Below are 21,282 nucleotides of genomic sequence, written 5' to 3'. Positions count from 1 at the left end.
GTACAACATCTAAAAACTTATTTTTCGGATGCACTGAGCAACTGCTTGCCAAAAGTTGAGGTAAATTTATGTGTTCTAAAAAAATGTACCAATTGTATCAATGTATTGAAAAGAAATTCCTATAAGATTATTTGCATAAAAAATCTTGAAATGGCAATTTGTAGGGACATACTAAGACAACTTTTCAATCGATTATTCCAACTTTTTAATCTGACTTTCATCTTTACTTGACTTGACAGCAATTTTCCAAACATGATCCATCATAGCAAAATTTGGAAATGGCCAACAATCATATAAACATTTTAAGTTTGTCCCTCACTTTCCTGTCATATGGGAAACTGGATCAATATGTGGTTTGTAAGTTTACACATGGCCCCTGGTTCCAGCACAACAAAGACTAAAAATGTACAAGGTTTCGTGTTATTGTTCTAGCAATATTACGATATTGCAAAACCAGCAATATAGTGGGAGTAGAATATATATGTACATCACTCAATTGATTGTGCAGCATTTGTTTCTTATGGGTAACACTGCATCTAAAGCAATGAAGAATTATAACCCTTGATCATTTCTTTAATATAAAACACCTGACCCAGATCTTTTTGCATATTCTTTTTTCCTCTTATCAAAAAAGCAAAACAATAGGTTCTCATATATATAATATTAACAGGAAAAGCTTACAGACAAACTATTAAAAATTCATAAGGAAAGGCAAAAAAATAATGTTGCTATGTATAATATTTCACTGACAGGAAAAAAAATGACATTTTGTCAATGAACACTTTATGGGTATTTTTTTATCACAGCTAAAAGTAAAAGATTAAACACTTCTAATTAAAGCAGCCTTTCTTATGTTACCTAATTACTTTGTACTCGACTACTGAAAATACTGTGAGCTAGCCATCAAAGAGAGTGTCAACCTCTCCATGAGGATTCTTTGTTACAGTGCAGGGGTTCAATTCAGCACTTGTCTGAGGTCCAGGACCCTCTATTTTATTAAAATTTCAAATACCTAAGTTCTAGCTGGTCCTACCATACATTTCAGACATCATGTGAAAAATTGCAGGCATAAGACCATTATATATTTTCTTCTATTGAGATCTAGATATGATGCCAAGCATTCCTATACATTTTATTTTAGGAGGAGTTGCACACACAAGAAACATGGACGAAAAATAGGGTGTGCCTCTATGGCACACCCCCACCCCAACGGGAAAAAAAGGTTGTTGGGGTATAAAATTTACAGAATATATAATTATGATATCAAATAACTAAGTTCAACAGGTCAAGTTTCATACAGTGAAACCTTTCTTAACGGAAACTCTTTTGGACTTTAAGTGTCAGTCTCTGTAAGAATCAGGCAGTGGGTGAAACATGCAATTGAAAAAACCACTATTTTGAAAGTTTAATTTGACTATTTGCACCATCTGAATCAAGGGACAAAATTTTCCAAGTCATGTTGGTAAATTGAGTTATAATTTCATTGAAATGCACTGAAAATGAATATTTCAAGGGCAGATAATTCTGCCAAAAACCTGAATTTTCTAACATTCTAATGAAGAATTTCTGACCAAATACAGTGATACAAAGCTCAAATAATGTACTTTTCAAATAGAGAAATCATCCGTGAGTGAAATTATATTAGATCGATGGGAATTTGACATGCATGTTTCTGATTTTTTCCATTTTGTCTGATTCTTACAAAAACTTACACTTAAAATAAGTTTGGTTTATACAGGTTTAATTGTATTAAATATTTGTTGAATTTATCAACATTAGAAGATGCATACCTCCAATATGAATATAGCTATACTTAACATTCTGCATAGTTTGGACTGTAATTTTTTTTTTTTTAATTTACAGATTAGGACTGTTGATGACATAAAAAGACCTAAAATGGCTAATTTTAAATAAAAGAGAAATTTTAGGGACAGACAAAATTGCTAAGGTTACGAAAGGCTTTACATTAAGCTTTGATGTCAGCTAGATTAAAGCCACTTTCAAACTCCGTAATTTTATACTGACCCACCAATTTCAAACCATTACATGCAAAAGACAATTGCAAGTCTTTATACTAATCCAGTACAAGGTCTATTCATTAGCCTTTAAGAGATCAACTATCCTTGAAATAATTTTCCTAAATAAGCTACCTAATCCTCATTAAGGCAGGATAGCCAAAAGTTAAGCGATGTTCAAGCCACTTTTATTGCCCTATCTTAATTTATCACATAACAAACATTCAGTAACGGTCTGTGTCAGTGTCCAGCATTTCACAGGTCTGTACTACAGAAGGGGTAATCAGAATAGGGAATTCCCCTTTTAATCAAGCAAGCCTTTTTGATTGGTCAGTTTTCAATTTGTATTATCAGTTGGATACTTCACTGAGGTGATGTGCTATCAGATCTTCAATAAAAACTGTAATAACATACTTAAAAGGAGTTCTTTGAGCATGTAGACTGTAGATTTCAAAATATTCACATTAAAAGACAAATCTGGTCATAGGATTTCCCTCCAACTCTATAAAGTATCAACAGATTTTTGCTTAAATATTTTGGGAAAACAACATAATGTGGTATCAGATCGTGAGAAATATTTTAAAACTGCAACCCTTAACCCCATCCCGCCACCCCACTATTTAGTTTGAAAATTTAATTTTTTGTATATTTGGGCAAAAAATGATCAACAATATCTAGAAATCCCCCTTTTCTAAAAAGTCTATGGATACTTGACGGGAATTCTCTAATTATATCACTGATATATGTACCACAAGTACTTATGGCAAGTGTAGCTGCAAATTTGGTCTTATAATGAGTACAATAAATGATGTATATCACAACAATTCAATTTAAAAATAACATGCTTCCTGATTAGATAAAAAAAAAATTCCATCATCTCACAGACCAAATTTTGTCATGTGACTGTGATGTCACCAACCTTTTAGAATGATTTACTGGTTGAATTTTTAAACTAAAATCAAATCATAAGGAATGACTATTATATTTTTTTGGTGTATTTGAAATACCCTCAATGTGCGTGGTGCACACTCGAAAATAACCTGCTATGCAAGTTATTTAGTATGCACCATGTGATTAAGGTTATTTCTTCATAGACCGAAAAAATACAACAGTCATTCCTTAAATAATTTTAGCTCACTTTACAGTAACTAATGTGTTTTTTTTTTTTAAATAAAAACATATTGGTTTTTTTTTTAAATAAAATAACAAAATAGCAATAATTTATGCATACAATAATTTCTTAATTTAAAATTATTTTAAGTTCCAATGATAAATATGTGCACAAAAACTTATAGATTACAGCACCAATTTATCTTTCCTGTCCTTAATTCAACCTTGACCCCAAAAGAACAATCTGAGCCATACACACCTATTCATAAACATATTTTTTTTACCATACAATCAGTTAATTGTTTCATAAATAGATAAAAGTTATTACCCAGGAATGCAGAACATAATTTTCTTGGAAAGAAATTTGATTAATGAATTTTGATGAGGACCATAACCCACTGTCTTCATATAAGGTTAATTCTTCTATGTAATTAGTATTACTAAATACTGAATCATGGATGTACTTTCATTTCAAGACTGGGTCACAAAAAAGTTTGTAGATTAGTACCATTCTGTGTAAGAATCAGGCAATGGGTGGCACATCATTGTTTTTCAATTAGGTCTTTTTTGCTTCAATTATATGCCATACATCTAGAAAATTAAATTTATCCTAAGCATCTGTGATGTATATATTTTTTAACTGCTTAACGGTATATAGAGAAAAGGTGGAGGAAAATTTTCCTGCCATTTTCCCATTGTGTGTATTTTAACTAAAATTCATCTATCAATATGCTAAAAAGGGGAAAACTTCGCAAACACTTAGATGGTCATTTCTATGGGTTATAGGGTATAAATACTTGGAAAAATGCAATAAAACCTAGAGCTAGCATTTTTTCCCTCATGTGTCACACCTTATACACACTTTGCCTGATTCTTAGACAAAAAAGTACTTAATGTGATGTACATGAATTATCAGAAAACAGTGTTCTAGGAATTTAATAAAAAAAATTTTGGTTTTCCAATGAAAAACTGCAAATGACTAACTTTCCAACAATTAAAGTGCATTACAAACTTTGAACAATTCCCTTCATAAATTAAAGTTTTCTACTTTGCAGTGGGAAAGTTGAACAGAATAAACAGCTTTGTAAGTATTATTTTGGTTATTTTATGTTCTTTTTTGTGTGTGTTTGTTTTCCATGTCTGGTCTTTGGCCCTGGATTACATTCTATTAATTTCTGCTAGAATCTTGGTTCCCTTGATTACTCTCCCACACAAAAACTGCACTTGCCTTAGGTGATTAGAAAGTGGAATCCTAGAAACTTTGTGCATAACTATTTTTTTTTTTAATATTTCATGGGATCCATAATAAAACCTCACAGAACTTTCACAAAACGAAAAATAGTAATTTAAAGTCAGAAACAAAGTCCATCAAACCATAGAAAACCAGAAACTGAGTACTTAACAAATCGTTATATCCTAGCCTTTATCACTTTCCATACTTTTCATGCTTCACAACCAATGCTGGACCTGTCTCTTTGTCCAGATCCCTTTCTAAACTTTTCATGCTTCAAAAACTTAGTTGAAATCAAGGCATATTGGTTTTAAAGTCATTTGTCACCCATCAAGTCAAATAGTAAACAAGGGAAACCACAGTTTTGAGCAGCAATCACAAGAATACTAGAGTAGACAGGGAAAGCAGACACATTCGCAAAAAAGAATATAAAAAAAACTTAAATAACCCTTACAAAGAAACAAAAGGGCATGAGCAACCGTGAAACAACTGCTGACTTGCTCATTAAATATGTCTCATCAGGGGTAGACCAAAGATGAAAAACATGTGACAAAATATATGGATCTAATTTTTCCATGATCTTGGCAGTCAGGCTATTTTTCCTTTTGACTAATGCCTAGAGTTTATTAGTTCAATAATTTGTTATCAACCTCCATTATCATGAAACTTATTATATTTGATCTGCAATGAGTGGCATCCTTAGTTTCCTAAAAGATGTAGAAACATTCCACCTTTCTGCTTAACCCAAATTCCCTCTAGCTTTTGTTTTTGTTTTTTTGTTTTTGTTTTTTTTTAAAAGGGGGTTCTCAATTCTCTGAGTTTTGGGACTTGTTTTTGAATCAACAGGTGTCCTTCTCATATTCTGGTACTGTTAGTTCACAAATTCTTCCTTGTTTGAATTAACCATTGATGATTCTACATCACTTTTTTTACATAAATGATAAGATATGGATTTGATATGAAGCAGGTGTAACCTGTTACAGGAAAAAAATGAACATATTGACATTTTTAAAAATAATTATGTACCTTTTAGAGTTTTACACCAAGTAGCATTTAATTTACTTCAAATTTATAAGATGTGAGCTATAAACAGATAATCACTTCATTTCTGTTAACAATATGGAACTAGTAAAGATCATTCTGGGAATATTAAAGAATTACCTCTAGTCAGACTGAAATCAGGCTCCTAATGCTTCTAATGTTAAAGGTCAAATTCATATTGTTTACTATAATGAGGACTTTGTCCATAATGATTAAACCATATCACATATAGTCACTCAATATGGGGACCAATGACACTTGTTAATCCCTTTAATAATGTTTATTTTTGGCCACAGCTAGGATTTCAAGGATAGAATACATTAGGGAGGGTAGGAGATTTTGGTTCAGGGATAAGTTATGTGCCTCAGCAGTTAGGCATAAGGAGGTAAGTTTGAGGCAAGTATGCTTAAGGAGGCATTAGTCTGAGGCAATAAGGCTTTGAGGAGGAAAGTATATGAGGCAATTAAAGGCTAAAAGAGACAAGTCTGAGGCCAAGTAGGCTTAAGGTTACAACTCTGAGGCAAGTAAGATTATAGAGGAAAGTTTGAGGCAAATTAAGGTTCAAGGATATAACTCTGAGGTAAGTAAGATTACAGAGGCAAGTTTGAGGTAAAATAGTTTTATGCAAACAAAGAAAAAGACAATGAAAATGCAAGGAAAATTTGCAGGACTTTTTTTCTTTTGAAAGGTATTGTACATGGACCCATTTCAACATTTTTAGATAAAGACTAATGTACTTATAGTCGATGAATTGTCAAGATGTTATACCATATTTACTGTAATTTTAAAAACAAAATATGTAAATGAGAAAATTAAGCTATGCATATTGAAGAACAATCAGAATACTAGAAACATTGAGATACCTTTTTTCTGTCATCAAAGTTGTTTAACATTTTCACAAATTATGTAATATCTAAAAAAAATACATCTGTCATATTTACACTTTATGGATATATTATGTAAATGTTATCATATCTCTCTTTTTTTCTTAAATCTACAATACAGATTGCAGTCTCAATCTCTACTGCCATCCCTTAGGGTACATGCCCATTAAAAATTGTACTGTTTGATCAGGGCTCAGTTTCATAAAAAATATGAAATTGAGATGTTCCTCAAAGTCTTCCTCAACTGAAATTTTGACCAATCAGATATCTTGAAATTGAAGATTTGAGGAAAACTCAATGATTTGAGGAATCTCTCAATTTGAGATTTTCATGAAACCAGGCAAAGTACTAATTCAATGCTTTTACAGTGAGTAAAATGGTAAACTTCATGGGATACAGTTGGCCTTTCCTTGATTGACTGACCAGTACCTGATGATCTGCATTTGGCAGTGAACTAGATAATAAACAAGTGTATCTGAACTTTCTGTTAGTCATAGATTCAAATACCTGTTGAACACTAGTACGTGTAGTAGAAAGTATACATCTCCTTGACAATAATTGACTTTTCATCTGATGATGGTTGGGTCAATCAAGGTTAAAGACCAACTCTATCTTCTAAAGTTAACTTTTTTATTTGTTTTATACATTTTTTACTCTGAATGTAAAATAATGGACTTTATTTCCCCTTTTGACAACTTATCAAGACCTTATACACCTTGCCTATCACAATATAGAAAATGCCAACTATCGTAGGTTGGAAATAAATATAATATACAGTGGAACTTGTTTATATCAAACCCACTATTGTCTTTAAAATTGGTTTGGTTTATACAGGTGTTCAGTTTAGACATGTTTAGTTTAGACAGGTGTTTGGTTTAGACAGATGTTTGGTTTAGACAGGTGTTCAATTTTCCAAGGTCAAAAAAATTCATTGAAGCAGATATAAAAGGACTTTAAAAAGTGTCTGGTTTAGAGAGGTTTGGGATAATTCATGATCCTGTTAACACAGGTTTCACTGTACAATTATATGTGTGTTTGGATGACACAGTCATTAGTTTTCATTAGCGATACATTCTTCACCACTGACAATATAGAACATAGACAATAAAGAAAGATATCTTTACTTTCATCTTACATAATTGTAGCAGCATTTCTGTTTGTTACCGAGACGACAGCAAAATGAAGTATAGACTTGATTACATAATGAAACTAATATGGTTATATTCCTTATTTTAGATAGAAACATGTATATGTTCAAGTCACACATTCATTTATTACTTTGAAATGGGATCTTGCAGTTTTTATAGAGACTATCTTTAATTTAAAGGGAAACAAATTCAGTGCTTCAGCCTTTTTTGTTTTGTTTTTTTTTTTTTGGTGTGTGTGAGAATGATGAAAGGAAAGTATCCATGAGAGGACCACAAATTTAAACTAGGATCGAATGGTTGATATAACCACCTGCACCCCTCCCTAGAAACCATATAAGAAACCCCCCCCCCTCCCCCCCAAAAAAAAAAAAAAATATGAGGAACACAATGGCATCATATGATAAAAAATGTGGGACAGTTTCATAAAATTCTTTTCAACGGAATAAGATGATTTGCAGGTTAAAACTAGGGAGAGACGGACGTACAGACAGCTCCACTTTTTAAATGGGGGAGGGGGTTATAACTAGAAAAAATGTGAGCAATGCTCACTGAATTGAAACCCCTGTTCACCCATTGATAAAATGCACCATTTGAGTTCCAAACTGATCAGGATCGCAATCTTAAACAGAAGGAATAAATTCAATGAACATGAAAATGAAATCCATTCATAGGAGATAGGGATTATCTTCCTGTGCAGTCCTCTGACAGTAATTTTATTATTTCACGCATATATACATATAATATCCAACCATTCTATAAAATTTCATCAAAATTCCTTGGGCAGTTCAGGAGGAGTTGTGCTTACAAAGTTTTAACATGTATAACCCTTAAATTGGGTTATCTTCCTTATGAGTCACCAATCACTATTATATTTCTTCATGCATATGATACCAAACCTTCTTCCAAAATTTCATCAAAATCTCTAGGAGTGATTTAGGAGGAGTTGTGGTTACAAGAAATGTGGATATATGGACGGACGGATGGATGGAAGTATGGACAGACGGCCAGGTTGACAGACTGAAAGACAGAAGGACAGACCTGGTGATTCTTATATACTCCCTAAACTTTGTTTTGGGGTTTAACAATTCACACCATATCAAATTAGTTGTGTTTCTTACTGAAGATATTTTAAGTGGTGACTATTTAAATGATGTCCCCTATTATACATACAAACACATGGATTCCACTTCTACACTTCAATCGATAGTTATAAGGCATTAATTCCAATCAATACTTGCTTTAACTGAATATGAGAGCTAGTGAATGAAAATAATGTGTACCCCAGCCCTACCGCTCTTTCATCTGTTTTGAATATACAGTTAAACCTATCTAGACAGGTTTTCAGATTATTCAGGGGTCAATTAAGACAGGTTTTCAGATTATTCAGGGATCAGTTTAGCAATGTTTTCAGATTAATTAAAAATCTGTTTAGACAGGTTTTCAAATTATTGAGGGATCAGTTAAGACAGGTTTTCAGATTATTCAGGGGTCAGTTCAGACAGGTTTCTAATTATTCAGGGATCAGTTTAGGAAGGTTTTCAGATTATTCTGGGATCAGTTGAGACAGGTTTTCCGATTTTTTCAGTGGTCAGTTTAGGCAGGTTTTCAGGTTATTAAAGGGTCAGTTTAGACAGGTTTTGCTTTATCAACTGAAGAAAGTTATGCACTTGATTTCCAATCAATATTGAATGTAACTGGAGTGGCAAAAAATGATGTCCATCCCATTTTTCCATAAGAAGTAATAGTCTTAGCTCCTTTTTTTGTAATGTACATGTATCATTTATAAAATTACAGAATTACAAGGCACTTCAACATATATGGCCAATTAATATTGTATTTAATTGAATGAGTTGGAAGTGGCAACAAATCCTAACCACACCACCCCCCTTTTTTCTTATAAGAACAAATAGTCCTAACTACTTATTTATTTTTCAAATTGTATTGCACATGTATCAATCATGACATTGCAGAATTACAAGGCATTTACTAACTCATAGCCAATCAATACTGTGTTAGGAGTGGCAAAAAAAATAATGACCACCACTCCCTTTTTTATCATTAGAACAAATAGTCCTTGCACTATTTAAAAAAAAATCAATGCACATGTATCAATTATGATATTGTTGAATTACAAGGCAATTACTAACTCATAGCCAATCAATACTGTGTTGGGAGTGGCAAAAAAAAATTATGACCCTCCCCCCCCATTTTTATCATAACAACAAAAAACCCTTGTACTATTTTTTTTTAAATTAATGCACATGTATCAATTATGGAATTCTTAAATTACAAGGCAATTACTAACTCATAGCCAATCAATAATGTGTTGGGAGTGGCAAAAAAAATAATGACCACCCCCCTCCCCTTTTTTATCATTAGAACAAATAGCCCTTGCACTATTTTTAAAAAAAAATTAATGCACGTGTATCAATTATGAAATTGTTGAATTACAAGGCAATTACTAACACACTGCCAATCAATATTGTTTCTAACTGAATGTGTTGGGAGCGACTCACTGACATAATTTTCCCAGCCCACACTTTGACAGAACTATTGTCTCCTATCTGCAGAATGGATCATCAGATTTGAAGACTTAGTCCAAGGATTTACCAATTGGCTTTAAGATAATATCTACAACATGTAGTTGCTGAGGATGCATACATGTACTTTAGCAATGCATGCTGGTCACCATGCATGTGACAATGTACCTTAATCAAACTTGAGAACATTCAGGTAAGCGAATTGAAATATTTTATACATTTTTTTAATTGTACAAATCATGCATAGTTGCAGCTATAATTACAATTAATTAGCTTTCATAAAACATCAATGAGTAAATATAAAAGAGAGAAACAATGCATAGCCAATTTCTACCGTATATTTGTAAATCATTACTTAATGCTGGGAACCTGATATATAAGACCTTGATTCACTATACAGTGACTTCACAAAGATAACTCTTTATAAATCAATATCTTCCATATATTTTGAAATGTCAAAGAAATTTAGCTCCAAAACATATGTAGGCGAGTGCATTTGAAGTAAATCCTATTTTTCCGTCATTTTTTCTCATTTGGTCTTCATGCGTATGTGTATATGTATATATACATGTATAACAGAAATCTATTACAACAATGTCAATAAAAGCCCTGAATCATTTACAATATCTCCCCTGAAGATCATACTAAATAAGCATGTAATGTCTGATTTCAAATGTCATCATCATTATATAGCTATGGGTGACTGAAATTCAAATATCAATTTACTACATCCTTTAATGCAGTTTAAGGAGGTAGACCTAGGGTAAGAGACACGACTCTCACAAATCATTGAAACGTTTGTATTCAGCATTTGAGATCAATCTCATATAAGTATCAAAGTAACTGGGACTGATTTCATTCTATTTCAAAGGAAAGCTTGAAAGGCATTGTTGAAATTGAATATGATACAAACATATCACTGATTTCAAGAGTTATTTCCCTTACCCTAGGTCTACCTCCTTAAATGTGTCAAAAAAGCCTGTATTAATTTTTGTTTACATAAGAACAATGATTAGCATCAATTTTCAAATTTTTAGGTGAATTTAATTCAACTCACCTTTAAGATTCATGATATAACAAAAATAACCAGATTCCCCCTATTTTTTATGGCTATTGAGAGAAATTGAATCAGCAAGATTTTTTTTCTGGGATAAGAATAAATGAAAGATTTTAGTAAGCCCCATCTCAAGGCAGACTTTGAGGGAAAAGTTTCTTTTTTTTAAATTAATCCCATTCTGATTTGAAATTATAGCTTCACCTATCTGTTTTATATGAAATCTCTTCCATTATAAAATGAATGTCGGTGCATATATACATACAGTTTTTTAGCAGTATTATTAAGGACTTAAAATGGCAAAATTGTAGATTATAAGTTATGATGGCGATTTGTTTAACAAAAAATTGCTCCTGTTCTCTTCTTTATAGCACAATTTTAATGAATCCCTCAATCTAAATACGCATCAAAAATTAAAAATATATTGAATTTAATAATCAAAATGCAGCCATTTTATCAAATTTTTTAAACTTCATGCAAAGGGAAATAACTCAATTTTTAATTAAATTAAAACCTGAACTTAGTTGACCCTTAAATAAGTTACAGTGAATCAGCAAATGAAACTTAAAAAAAAACACAGAATGGGTTATTACATAAGCATATCTATTTTCATAACCATTGTAAACAATCTGAATTATTCATCAATCATCTTACTACAAAAACAATTTAAACAATGGCAGCACTATTGAATTAATTTATCCCTATGTTTTAATTGTCTAAATTTGACGCATTTAGTGTCAAAACACCAAAACAAGACACTAATTAAGATATTTTATGCATTCTAAAGTCTTTTTTATTCATATTTTATGACAAAATAATTTTAACCAAAAACAATTTTTTACACTTTCTTTGTCTGTAATATTAAGAAACCTAAAGTAAAATTTTCTGTGGAAATTTCAACCCTTTGTTCAGTTATGACTAAACAAAATGTTAATTGTAGCTTATACACATCTTGAACAAGGTTAAAATTTAATGAAAATGATAAGAAATTGTCATAAACAGTTAAATACCAATACCTAATGGCCACTGACTAAACAACCAAAAACCACAAAATAAACCTGGACACTCCTCAACCATGTTAACATACAAAATACCAACTACCCACACAGAACCCCAAATTAATTTCTTTCATACATGGACATACACCTTATGAAGGTCAATTTTCAGTTTTTCATACACAAAATACTATATGTTTTTTTTTGAGGATAGACAAAATTAGAGGCATTAGGTGCAATGATTTTTAAAAAATGGCGGGATATTTGCTAACCATAGAGTGAGAAACAGGAAAACCACAAGAATTCAGTTTGCATCACTTGTACTGATGAACAAATAACTTAGTTTGATAGTGGAGCTTAATTCTCAAATTAATCATAAGAAACTGTGTGCATATAGAGCTATTGAAAATTGGTGACCACATTTTTTAAATACTGACTTAAAGCGAGAACTCTTATGATCCTCCATCTTTGTTTGACCAAAAAAAGTAAACGGATGATCTCACAAGGGAGAAAAGTGCATTATCTGTGCGGGATGGTCAGACACTGAATTGTAATACATGACAAGCTTGTAGGTTTTGTGGTGGCAAATTATCAGTACATTTCATGGTGAATTCTTTTAGAAAAACAAGGAAACATCAGTTTTATTAGAGGATATATCTAAAATTATCAAAAATAACTTCAAGTCTGAAGAAACTAGTGAATTATTTGTTATTAGTGGAAGCAAATTTTCATCTGGATTTTTATTTTTGAATTCTAAAACAGAAATTTGTACTTACATGTAGCTGTCAATGCATTAGAACCCGGAGAAGTTAATGCATAAATTTACAAATTCAAATAGAAAATATTTACAAGTTTTACCAAAAAAAATTAAAGATTGACACAAGGAGTATACTGTTTATTACGTAACAGGATATAGATTGCAATTTGGAGAGACTAAAATCGTTGTCAAAATGATGGAGGATTTGTCACTGTTAGACCCAGATGATACAGGTAGGCCTCATCTAGTCCAGTAGGATAAAAATTACTGATTTAGTCTCAGTTTATATGCCTTCAAAAGTCCTCCCTCTTTCAAAAATTACCTCTTGTCATGCTTGAAAACAGATAGTGTATTAAATCAGAGGTGACTAAAAAAGAACTCTTATGTCAAAAATTTGACCAAGAAATTAGCATTCTCTTTCATGCATGCACATGTAGGGACACCTCATTAGCTTTGGTGTGTCAGCCATGTTTGGTTACAAATGCATGTACTGGTACATGCATTGCTCTTTGACACCTATCTGATGTGTCTATTCTGTAGTGCTAACAAATTCTATGCACCTTTTTTTTGCATGTTTTAAACAATCTTGAAATTGAAAAACAAAAACGACACTTTTACTGCTTTTTTAAGAATAAAAAAAAATCACATTATCAAATTGTAAAAAAATTTCAAATATTGAAATAAATTAAATCAACGTTAGCATATATGGGAAAAAGTATTTCCGCGATATTAAATAAAATCATTTCACTTAATTTTTAATGATCATTTTATTAAAAATTCATGATACCCACAAGAAAAGCTCAAAAAAGAAACCACATTTTTTTCTGGTTGCGTCCCATTACATTTCTATAGATTGTGGCTAACCAACATAATAGTTTCTCAAAGACGCTGGTTTCGTATAAAAAAAAACAACAACACCGCAGAAACCATGAAAAATCAATACAAAAATTAATAAAAATAAAAACATAAATATCTAACAAGCTAAATTAACAATAATAAAATTCATAAATACAGTTAGAAATATATTGTATAGAAAATTGTTTATTGATGTATATATACTATATATTTGCCCATAAATATTTAATGAATTTATTGACTCAATATACAAAACATTATTATATTACAAATTTTACACAGCAAAAATAATGTAAGATTATAGAAGGTCTTAATACCAAACATATTTTTGGCCTTAAATTCCGAGAAAATGAAAAATAATGCATTAGATTTTTTGGGGGTAAATAATTATAAGTTAAATATTCGATAACCAATTTTGGTTTTGATTTAAATATTACATGCATTATCAAAATCAATTTTCAATATCTGACAAAATAATAACAATAATAATAATAAAGATAAAATATATTTGTTTGAATAAAAAACATATTTCAATCACAAAAAAATTAAATGGTTAGGTAAACACAATAACTATATTCAGTGCAAATATAGAGTAGCTTAAATAGGTCAATAGAAAAATATTTCATTAAAACAAAATTCATTAAACAAAATTCTTGACATGTTAAATAATATGGCTTTCATTGTTTTGAAGACTAAAATATTTTATATGAACCACGAAAAAAAACTAATACAATATTTCAAAGAAAAATATAAGAAAGAAATTTCCATTTAAATAATCTACTTATATACTGTCATATTATTCACTTGTAATAATATTATATTAATTAATACTATCGTGACTTGTTAATTATTTACTAAGATGCTTTTTGTAAAATATAATATAATCCTTAATATTTTTTTAAAAATTGGTTCAGTGAATTTGTTATAAAATATGAATTTTCTTTACATTTTTGTCAAATATATCAAAGTGACAGCTTTTCATTTTAAATACCAGTAGGTGCCTATCCTATTATTTACAGAAAATATTTACAAATTCATAAATTAATTTTTTCATGGATAAGAAATAAAGAGGAAAGAATTTTTTTTTCTTAAATTCCAGAGTACAATGAAGTTCTATTGATCTTACAGTCCCTATATCATTTAATAAACCAGATATTATTTGAATTTCGAATTATTTTGGATTTAGAAAATAAGTGAAAAAGTTATTTATAAAATTTAACCCTACTAAGGAGGTGAGTCATGCCGGCATGACTAACCCCCTTAATAATAAGGGTTAGTTTTACAAATTTATTTTTAGTCATTTTCTTAATTCCAAAATAATTCCGAATTCAAACAATACTTTGTTAATACATCAATGCCCTACACCCTCCTTTCTCTTTTCAAAATATTTGGATCCTTGCAAGTACTACAAACTTGAAAAAGTCCATATAAAATACCCAAGCAAATAATTTTTATTTCCATAGTATTCTTATATCATTTTTTAACTCATTAACTTGAGTAATTAAGTAGCAGTCTTTATCAAAATCAGGCAGGAGTTGATTCGTGCATGACAAAAACCCACAGAACTCAGTTTTATTTCTTGTTCAGAAACTGTTATAGATCAAATAACCAGTCTTAGTTTTTTCATTTGGTTGTTGCACTTTCGAAATAAAATTTACATAGAATGTACATGAAATTAACACTTTGCAAGAGTTACTGTTCTTGATTTGGTTTGATTTGGTTGATTTTAGTGGAAAGTTAAAGTGTAGTTTTCTGAAAACTACAGATCTAAATTCAGAATGGACTATTGTCACATAAAAATATAGCATATGTAGACCATAAAAGCATCATTTGTCCGGTGGGTTTTTCTACACCATGAATCATCTTACCATAGGCAGTGCCAGAATTGTATATGGACTAGTATTTAATATCTATTGGTTCTCCTCAATCATTTTCAGCAAATACAAACTTTCAAAACATCATGGTACAACATGCATTAACCTATTTAAAAAAAAAATTGAAGGGTCATAACATTTTCACAATATACCAACTAAAATTCTACTGATTATACTAACATTTGCAACTTATATGGAATATGATTAAGGGTCATACATGTAAAAAAGAAAACATTTTTTTTTAAATTTAAAATTTGAACAGAGTGGAGACCTCAAGGCAAACAGGTCCAATTTGATACAACCTCTGAGTTATTTTGAAATTTCAATATGGCCGCCATATTGGAATTCCCTGACACAACCAAATGAGACAGGCATCCAAGAACAAATGTCCCCAATCAGTCTCTCAACCCTTGCTCATTAATTATCTAGTAATAGTTTATGAAATGTCTAAAATTGAAAATGAAAATGACATGCATTTGGCATGTTTGGATAAGGTTATCTCTTTGCAATGCAACATGTAACCACATGTGTAAACAAGTGTTATCAAATATCATATTGATAGATCACATTTGTTTTTAAACAAGTCTAAACAGAATCTCTTATATTTGTTTGAATTAAACAGGTATTCACTTTAAACAGGTTCAAAATACATTACCATACAAAATATTTTATATAAAAGGCTTTGAAAAAGTGTCTGGGTAATGACTGGTATTTAATAAAAATTCAGGGTTTGGCTTAGACATGTGTTGCTGTGTTTCTGAAAGAGTAATCAAGAGAACCAAGGTTATAGCGGTAATCAAAAGAATGTAATCCAGGGACAAAGACCAGACATGGAAAAAAGACATTCACAACAAAGAACATAAAGCAACTAAAATCCCACATACAAAGTAACAAAAGTAAATGAGCAACCCGGACTCCACTAAAAACTGGGAGCATGGACCAGGTGCACCGATGGGTAAGCGTCCTCTGCTTTTCTAGAAACACCCGCCAAGTTGCTCATAAAAAGTCAAGTCCAGGGTAGACAAACGAGGAAAGGAAAACTATGACCCGTTGAATACATCAGTTTTCATGGTGCTGATGGATACACCATAACGATCCATGAGTTCATGATGATGACCATAAAACTTCTGTAGTGATGACTTCAATCTTGTAGCAACATAACCCTGTTCCAGAAGCCTATTTGTTAGAGTTCTGAAGTGTTATTGGTGGATTTGATCACATGTTCACAAACATATATTTTTCAACATGAATTTCCAGCACAAATTATTTTCATAGATAAATTGATTGATTGTCGACGCCCGAGCAGAAATATTTCAGCAATATATCCAGGCGAGTTCATGTCGGAAAAAAACACAATACTAGCACAATTTAAACATATTTTGAAGGCATGGTCGATCTACTTTATCATGAACTTTGATGTAATATTCAAAGAATAAATATGACAAAAGGCATTCATTGTTTCTAATGTAAGATCGAGAATAATTCATAAAAAATCATTTATAATTACAAATCTTTTCAAAAGACTAAAAACCATCCACATTAAAATTGATCCAAAAAATAGCAAAAATATACTCATTTTTAAACAAAAATGGTTATTTTAGCCTTAAATCAATGAACTGTCAGGGTAATAGCACAAAAACATTTACAGATACAACTAGAAAAACTGTGAACAATATTCACCATATTAACAAATGACTACCCCCTGTATTTTGCGATGTAAAACCCCCAAATTGATTTGATCACAATCTATTACAGGAGGTGTACAATTAAAACATGCCATAAAGATTCTGTAGAAGTTTCTTTCAATTCTATTAGGTGGTATAAGAGGAGAATTGGATATATGATACATCCTCCATGTCCCCATATTAACAAATGACCAAGTCCATGTTTTGCTATGTGAAATCCCCAAATTAATTCAGATCAAATTATGAAATAAAAGGTGCACAATGGGAACATGCAATAAAGATTCTGTGAAAGTTTCATACAATTTCATTCAGTGGTTTAGGAGGAGTAATGGATAAGAGATGTAACAGAAAAAAGGAAGAAAGGCCGGACAGACACCCCTATCATAATATATCCCCGCTTTGGATGTGGGGGTATTTAACATAAAAATGCACTTCTTCTGTAGTAAAGAATCTTGGTTACAAATTTCAAAGCGATCAATTTGTGTGAGTATAAAATATTACACATGCTGTATCAACCTGAGTCTCCAATATCAAGAAGGGCCACCAGCCCACGGAGTGATATAGGTCAAGGGTTGACACCGCATGTAAAACAGATTTTGACATGTTGTGTTCACTATATCATATATTTTAACTATACTTGAAGTATGTTCCGCAAAGGTGTGCAATATAGGGTATGGGATATAGGTCTAGGGATGTGATATAGGGTATGCGATATAGGTCTAGGGATGTGATTTTGGGTATGGGATATAGGTCAAGGGTTGTGATATATGGTATGCCATATAGGTCTAGGGGTGTGATATAGGGTATGCAATATAGGTCTAGGGATGTGATATAGGGTAAGTGATATAGGTCAAGGGGTGTGATATATGGTATGCTATATAGGTCTAGGGATGTGATTTAGGGTACGAGATAAAGGTCTAGGGGTGTGATATAGGGTATGCAATATAAGTCTAAGGATATGATATAGGGTAAGTGATATAGTTCAAGGGGAGTGATATAGTGTATGTGATATAGGTCTAGGGGCGTGAATACGGTATGCAATATAAGTCTAGGTGTATGATATATGGTATGCAATATAGGTCTAGGGACGTGATATAGGGTATGGAATATAGGTCTAGGGGTGTGATATAGGGTATGGAATATAGGTCTAGGGGTGTGATATAGGGTATGGAATATAGGTCTAGGGGCTTGAATAGGGTATGCAATATAAGTCTAGGTGTATGATATATGGCATGCAATATAGGTCTAGGGACGTGATATAGGGTATGGAATGTAGGTCCTGGGGTGTGATATAGGGTATGGGATATAGGTCTAAGGGTGTGATATAGGGTATGCAATATAGGATTATAGGTGTGATAAATGAGGAGAAATGAAAAATGGTTTAAACAAACACTTATAATGCATATTCAAAAAAAAGGTATATTTTAGTCTAACATATGGTATAATTCATTATCCTTGCTGTCTGAGTAACTGATTCATAAATATTAATAAAACTATGGGTTTCTTAAGTTCAATACTTAAGTAGTACCATGTGATTTAAGAAAGGGCGCATTATTATCAGCATACCCGACTTTCATGTAAATGATGTCTGAGAATAGAAACACATGCATATGTAAACTACTGACCGTCTTATAGTAAATCACCAAGATCTAACAATATAAAAAAATGCCCAACCACAAATCTTCCATATTTATTACGACCTACATATAGGATATTATTCATAATGACATATCACAAAATGTAGGAAAGTTTGAAAGGTCTGCATCATTCAAAAATGGACTATGAAATGATTTGATTTGAGTTCATGCACAATGTATTCTGTACATAAACCAGTTTATTTTTGCAAATTCCATTTTGGGAATATTTATTTTTTGCAACTTATACATTCTAAAACATGTATTCTATAATGGTGAAAACGTTTTTTGTTTTTTTTTTCTGGCTCACTGTCTTTACTTAAAATATTTGTCTGGAGAATGCTTCAGAACCTGGCTTGGTGTAAAATTTTAAATTAAGAATTTTTTCAAATGATAACTTAGCTAAATTTTCAACCAATAAAAATCACCTGAAGTTACAGTAAGTAGATATTTTCAATTTTCAATCATTCCTATTAAAAGTTCATTTGTATTAGATTACAAAAACAGCATATATAAAACATGGTTTTAACCAACTGTTTCCATCAGAAAAGCCAAGACAGGACCATTGTGGTGGTTTCTAACTATCCAGTCTTTTACCAGGATATTGCTGTATGTTATTTTCACAATAATAGCCTAGAGTTTATCAGTTCGGTAAATAAACATGATAAAAACTGTATATTACATGTCAAAATCTGTATCGCATGCTGTATCAACCTGACCCTCCTATGTCAACCTTAAGGAGGTAGACCTAGGGTAAGAGACACAACTCCTAAAAATAATTGGAACGTTTGTATTCAACATTTCACATCATTTTCATGTAAGCATCTAATTAACTTTGATTCATTTTATTCTGTTCAAACGAAAGCTTGAGAGGCCTCAGTGAAATTGAATATGATACGAACAGGTCACTGATTTCATGAGTTATGTCCCTTACCTAGGTCTGCCTCCTTAGGGGCCACAGGCCTACTGGGTGATATAAGTCGAGGGTCGATACCATGTGATACAGATTTAGACATGTCATGTTGATTATATCATATATTTTAACTTTATTTTAAGTATGGCAATGAAGGGTCTAGGAGTGTGATATAGGGTATGAGATATAGGTCTAGGGGTGTGATATAGGGTATACAATAAAGAGTAAATGATATAGGGTTAAAACAAACATATAAAAACGGTATATTTTAATCTAAGTATATGATATATACTGAATCGATGTTACACGTCAAAATGATCTGTATCACTTGACGTATCAACCTGATACTCCTATATCACTCCAAGGGCAACTGGCCCCCCCAGGTTATATAGGTTGAGGGTTGATGCCAGATTTATACAGATTTGACACGTCATGTCATTATATCTTATATTATAACTAAACTTGAAGTATGTTCTGCAAAGGTGTGCAATATAGGGTATGCGATATAGGTCAAGGGGTGTGATATAGGGTATATGATACAAGTCTAGAGGAGTGATATAGGGTATGTGATATATTTTAAACAAACACTTATAATGCAGATACAAAGAAGAGAATATTTTAATTTAAATACATGTATATGATAATGAATATTAATCACATCACCTAAATCACTACTTTTGACTAGTACATCTTCAAAAACCTTGAGAATTAAAAAAAAAACCTCGTCAAAATCCATAAGAAACCAACCAAAATCACTACTTCGACTAATTTCAACAAAATCCAAATAGTGGTTAAGCACTTAAAGTGTATTATCTCTCTTTGAAGTCCAATATTCCTAAATGCACATCTTAATATGATGTCCAGACTTCCAAAAAAATCCCTTGAGGAGGGGGACTTAGGGGTTGAGCTTGACAGGTTTTAACATGTTAAACCCTTACGATATATACTGGCCTATAAGTAAGATTTTTGGAACTAAATTTTTATGGGTTATGTTGCTACAAGATTGAAGTCATCACTACATAAGTTTTGTGGTCATCATCATGAATTTTTGGATCATTACGGTGTATACATCTGCACCATGCAAACTGATTTGTTCAACGTGTCAAAGTTTCTCTTTCCTTTAATCAACCCTGGATTTGACTTTTTATTAGCGACTCCGCTAGAATCTTGGTTCCTTTGATTTCACTGCTGAGAAAGGTTCTGACTTGGAGATGGGATCTAACTAATGGGCTAAAAAAAAAAGATGTCAAGTTGCAAAAAATAAGGTGGGTTTTTTTTGTTTTGTTTTGTTTTGTTTTGTTTTTTTTTTTGGGGGGGGGGGGAATTGTTGAAATTAATAGATCAGCCATACTAGTAACAAGCTAAACAAAGTCATTTTGGCATATGCTTGTGTAGTTGACAAAATGTTCATACAGGAGTGTGATATTGCAATGTACAATGGTTGGTTACATGTTTACTAAATGATGGCAAACACAAATTCACGGTTTACATGAGTTAATTACAGGTGCATGAAAAACTACTCACAGATCAAACAATTAATCAATCA

General features: G+C 31.6%; 2 protein-coding genes across 13 annotated transcripts in view; one reads left to right on the top strand and one right to left on the bottom strand.

Annotated features, from left to right (window-relative positions):
- LOC148613709 (transcription initiation protein SPT3 homolog) overlaps positions 1-21,282 on the bottom strand; it is an 81,945-nt gene that overhangs the window by 18,929 nt on the left and 41,734 nt on the right. Inside the window, exon 1 of one of the 11 annotated variants that reach the window (XM_088587250.1) lies at positions 12,795-12,813. The exons of the other annotated variants lie outside the window; for them this stretch is intronic. Within the exon in view, the coding sequence (XP_088443376.1) occupies positions 12,795-12,796 (2 nt within the window). The 5' untranslated portion in view covers positions 12,797-12,813. Of the gene's footprint in view, positions 1-12,794; positions 12,814-21,282 lie in introns of those variants that run through there. 11 annotated transcript variants of the gene reach the window in all.
- The window catches only part of LOC148613708 (uncharacterized), a 63,395-nt gene continuing 52,015 nt past the window's right edge, over positions 9,903-21,282 (top strand). The window contains exon 1 of one of the 2 annotated variants that reach the window (XM_088587238.1): positions 9,903-10,162. Coding sequence is in view for 1 of the 2 variants with exons in the window: in XM_088587235.1 (XP_088443361.1) it covers positions 12,969-13,008 (40 nt within the window). In the remaining variant the exon portion in view is untranslated. Of the gene's footprint in view, positions 10,163-12,825; positions 13,009-21,282 lie in introns of those variants that run through there. The other variant, XM_088587235.1, reaches the window with a different exon arrangement.

This window comes from Perna viridis, chromosome 6 (genome assembly GCF_037379345.1).
Source record: "Perna viridis isolate PV_CMFRI_1.1 ecotype Kerala chromosome 6, ASM3737934v1, whole genome shotgun sequence".
Classification (NCBI taxonomy): domain Eukaryota; kingdom Metazoa; phylum Mollusca; class Bivalvia; order Mytilida; family Mytilidae; genus Perna; species Perna viridis.
The sequence above is the reverse complement of the archived record's forward strand: the minus strand, read 5'-3'. Positions and strand labels throughout refer to the sequence as shown.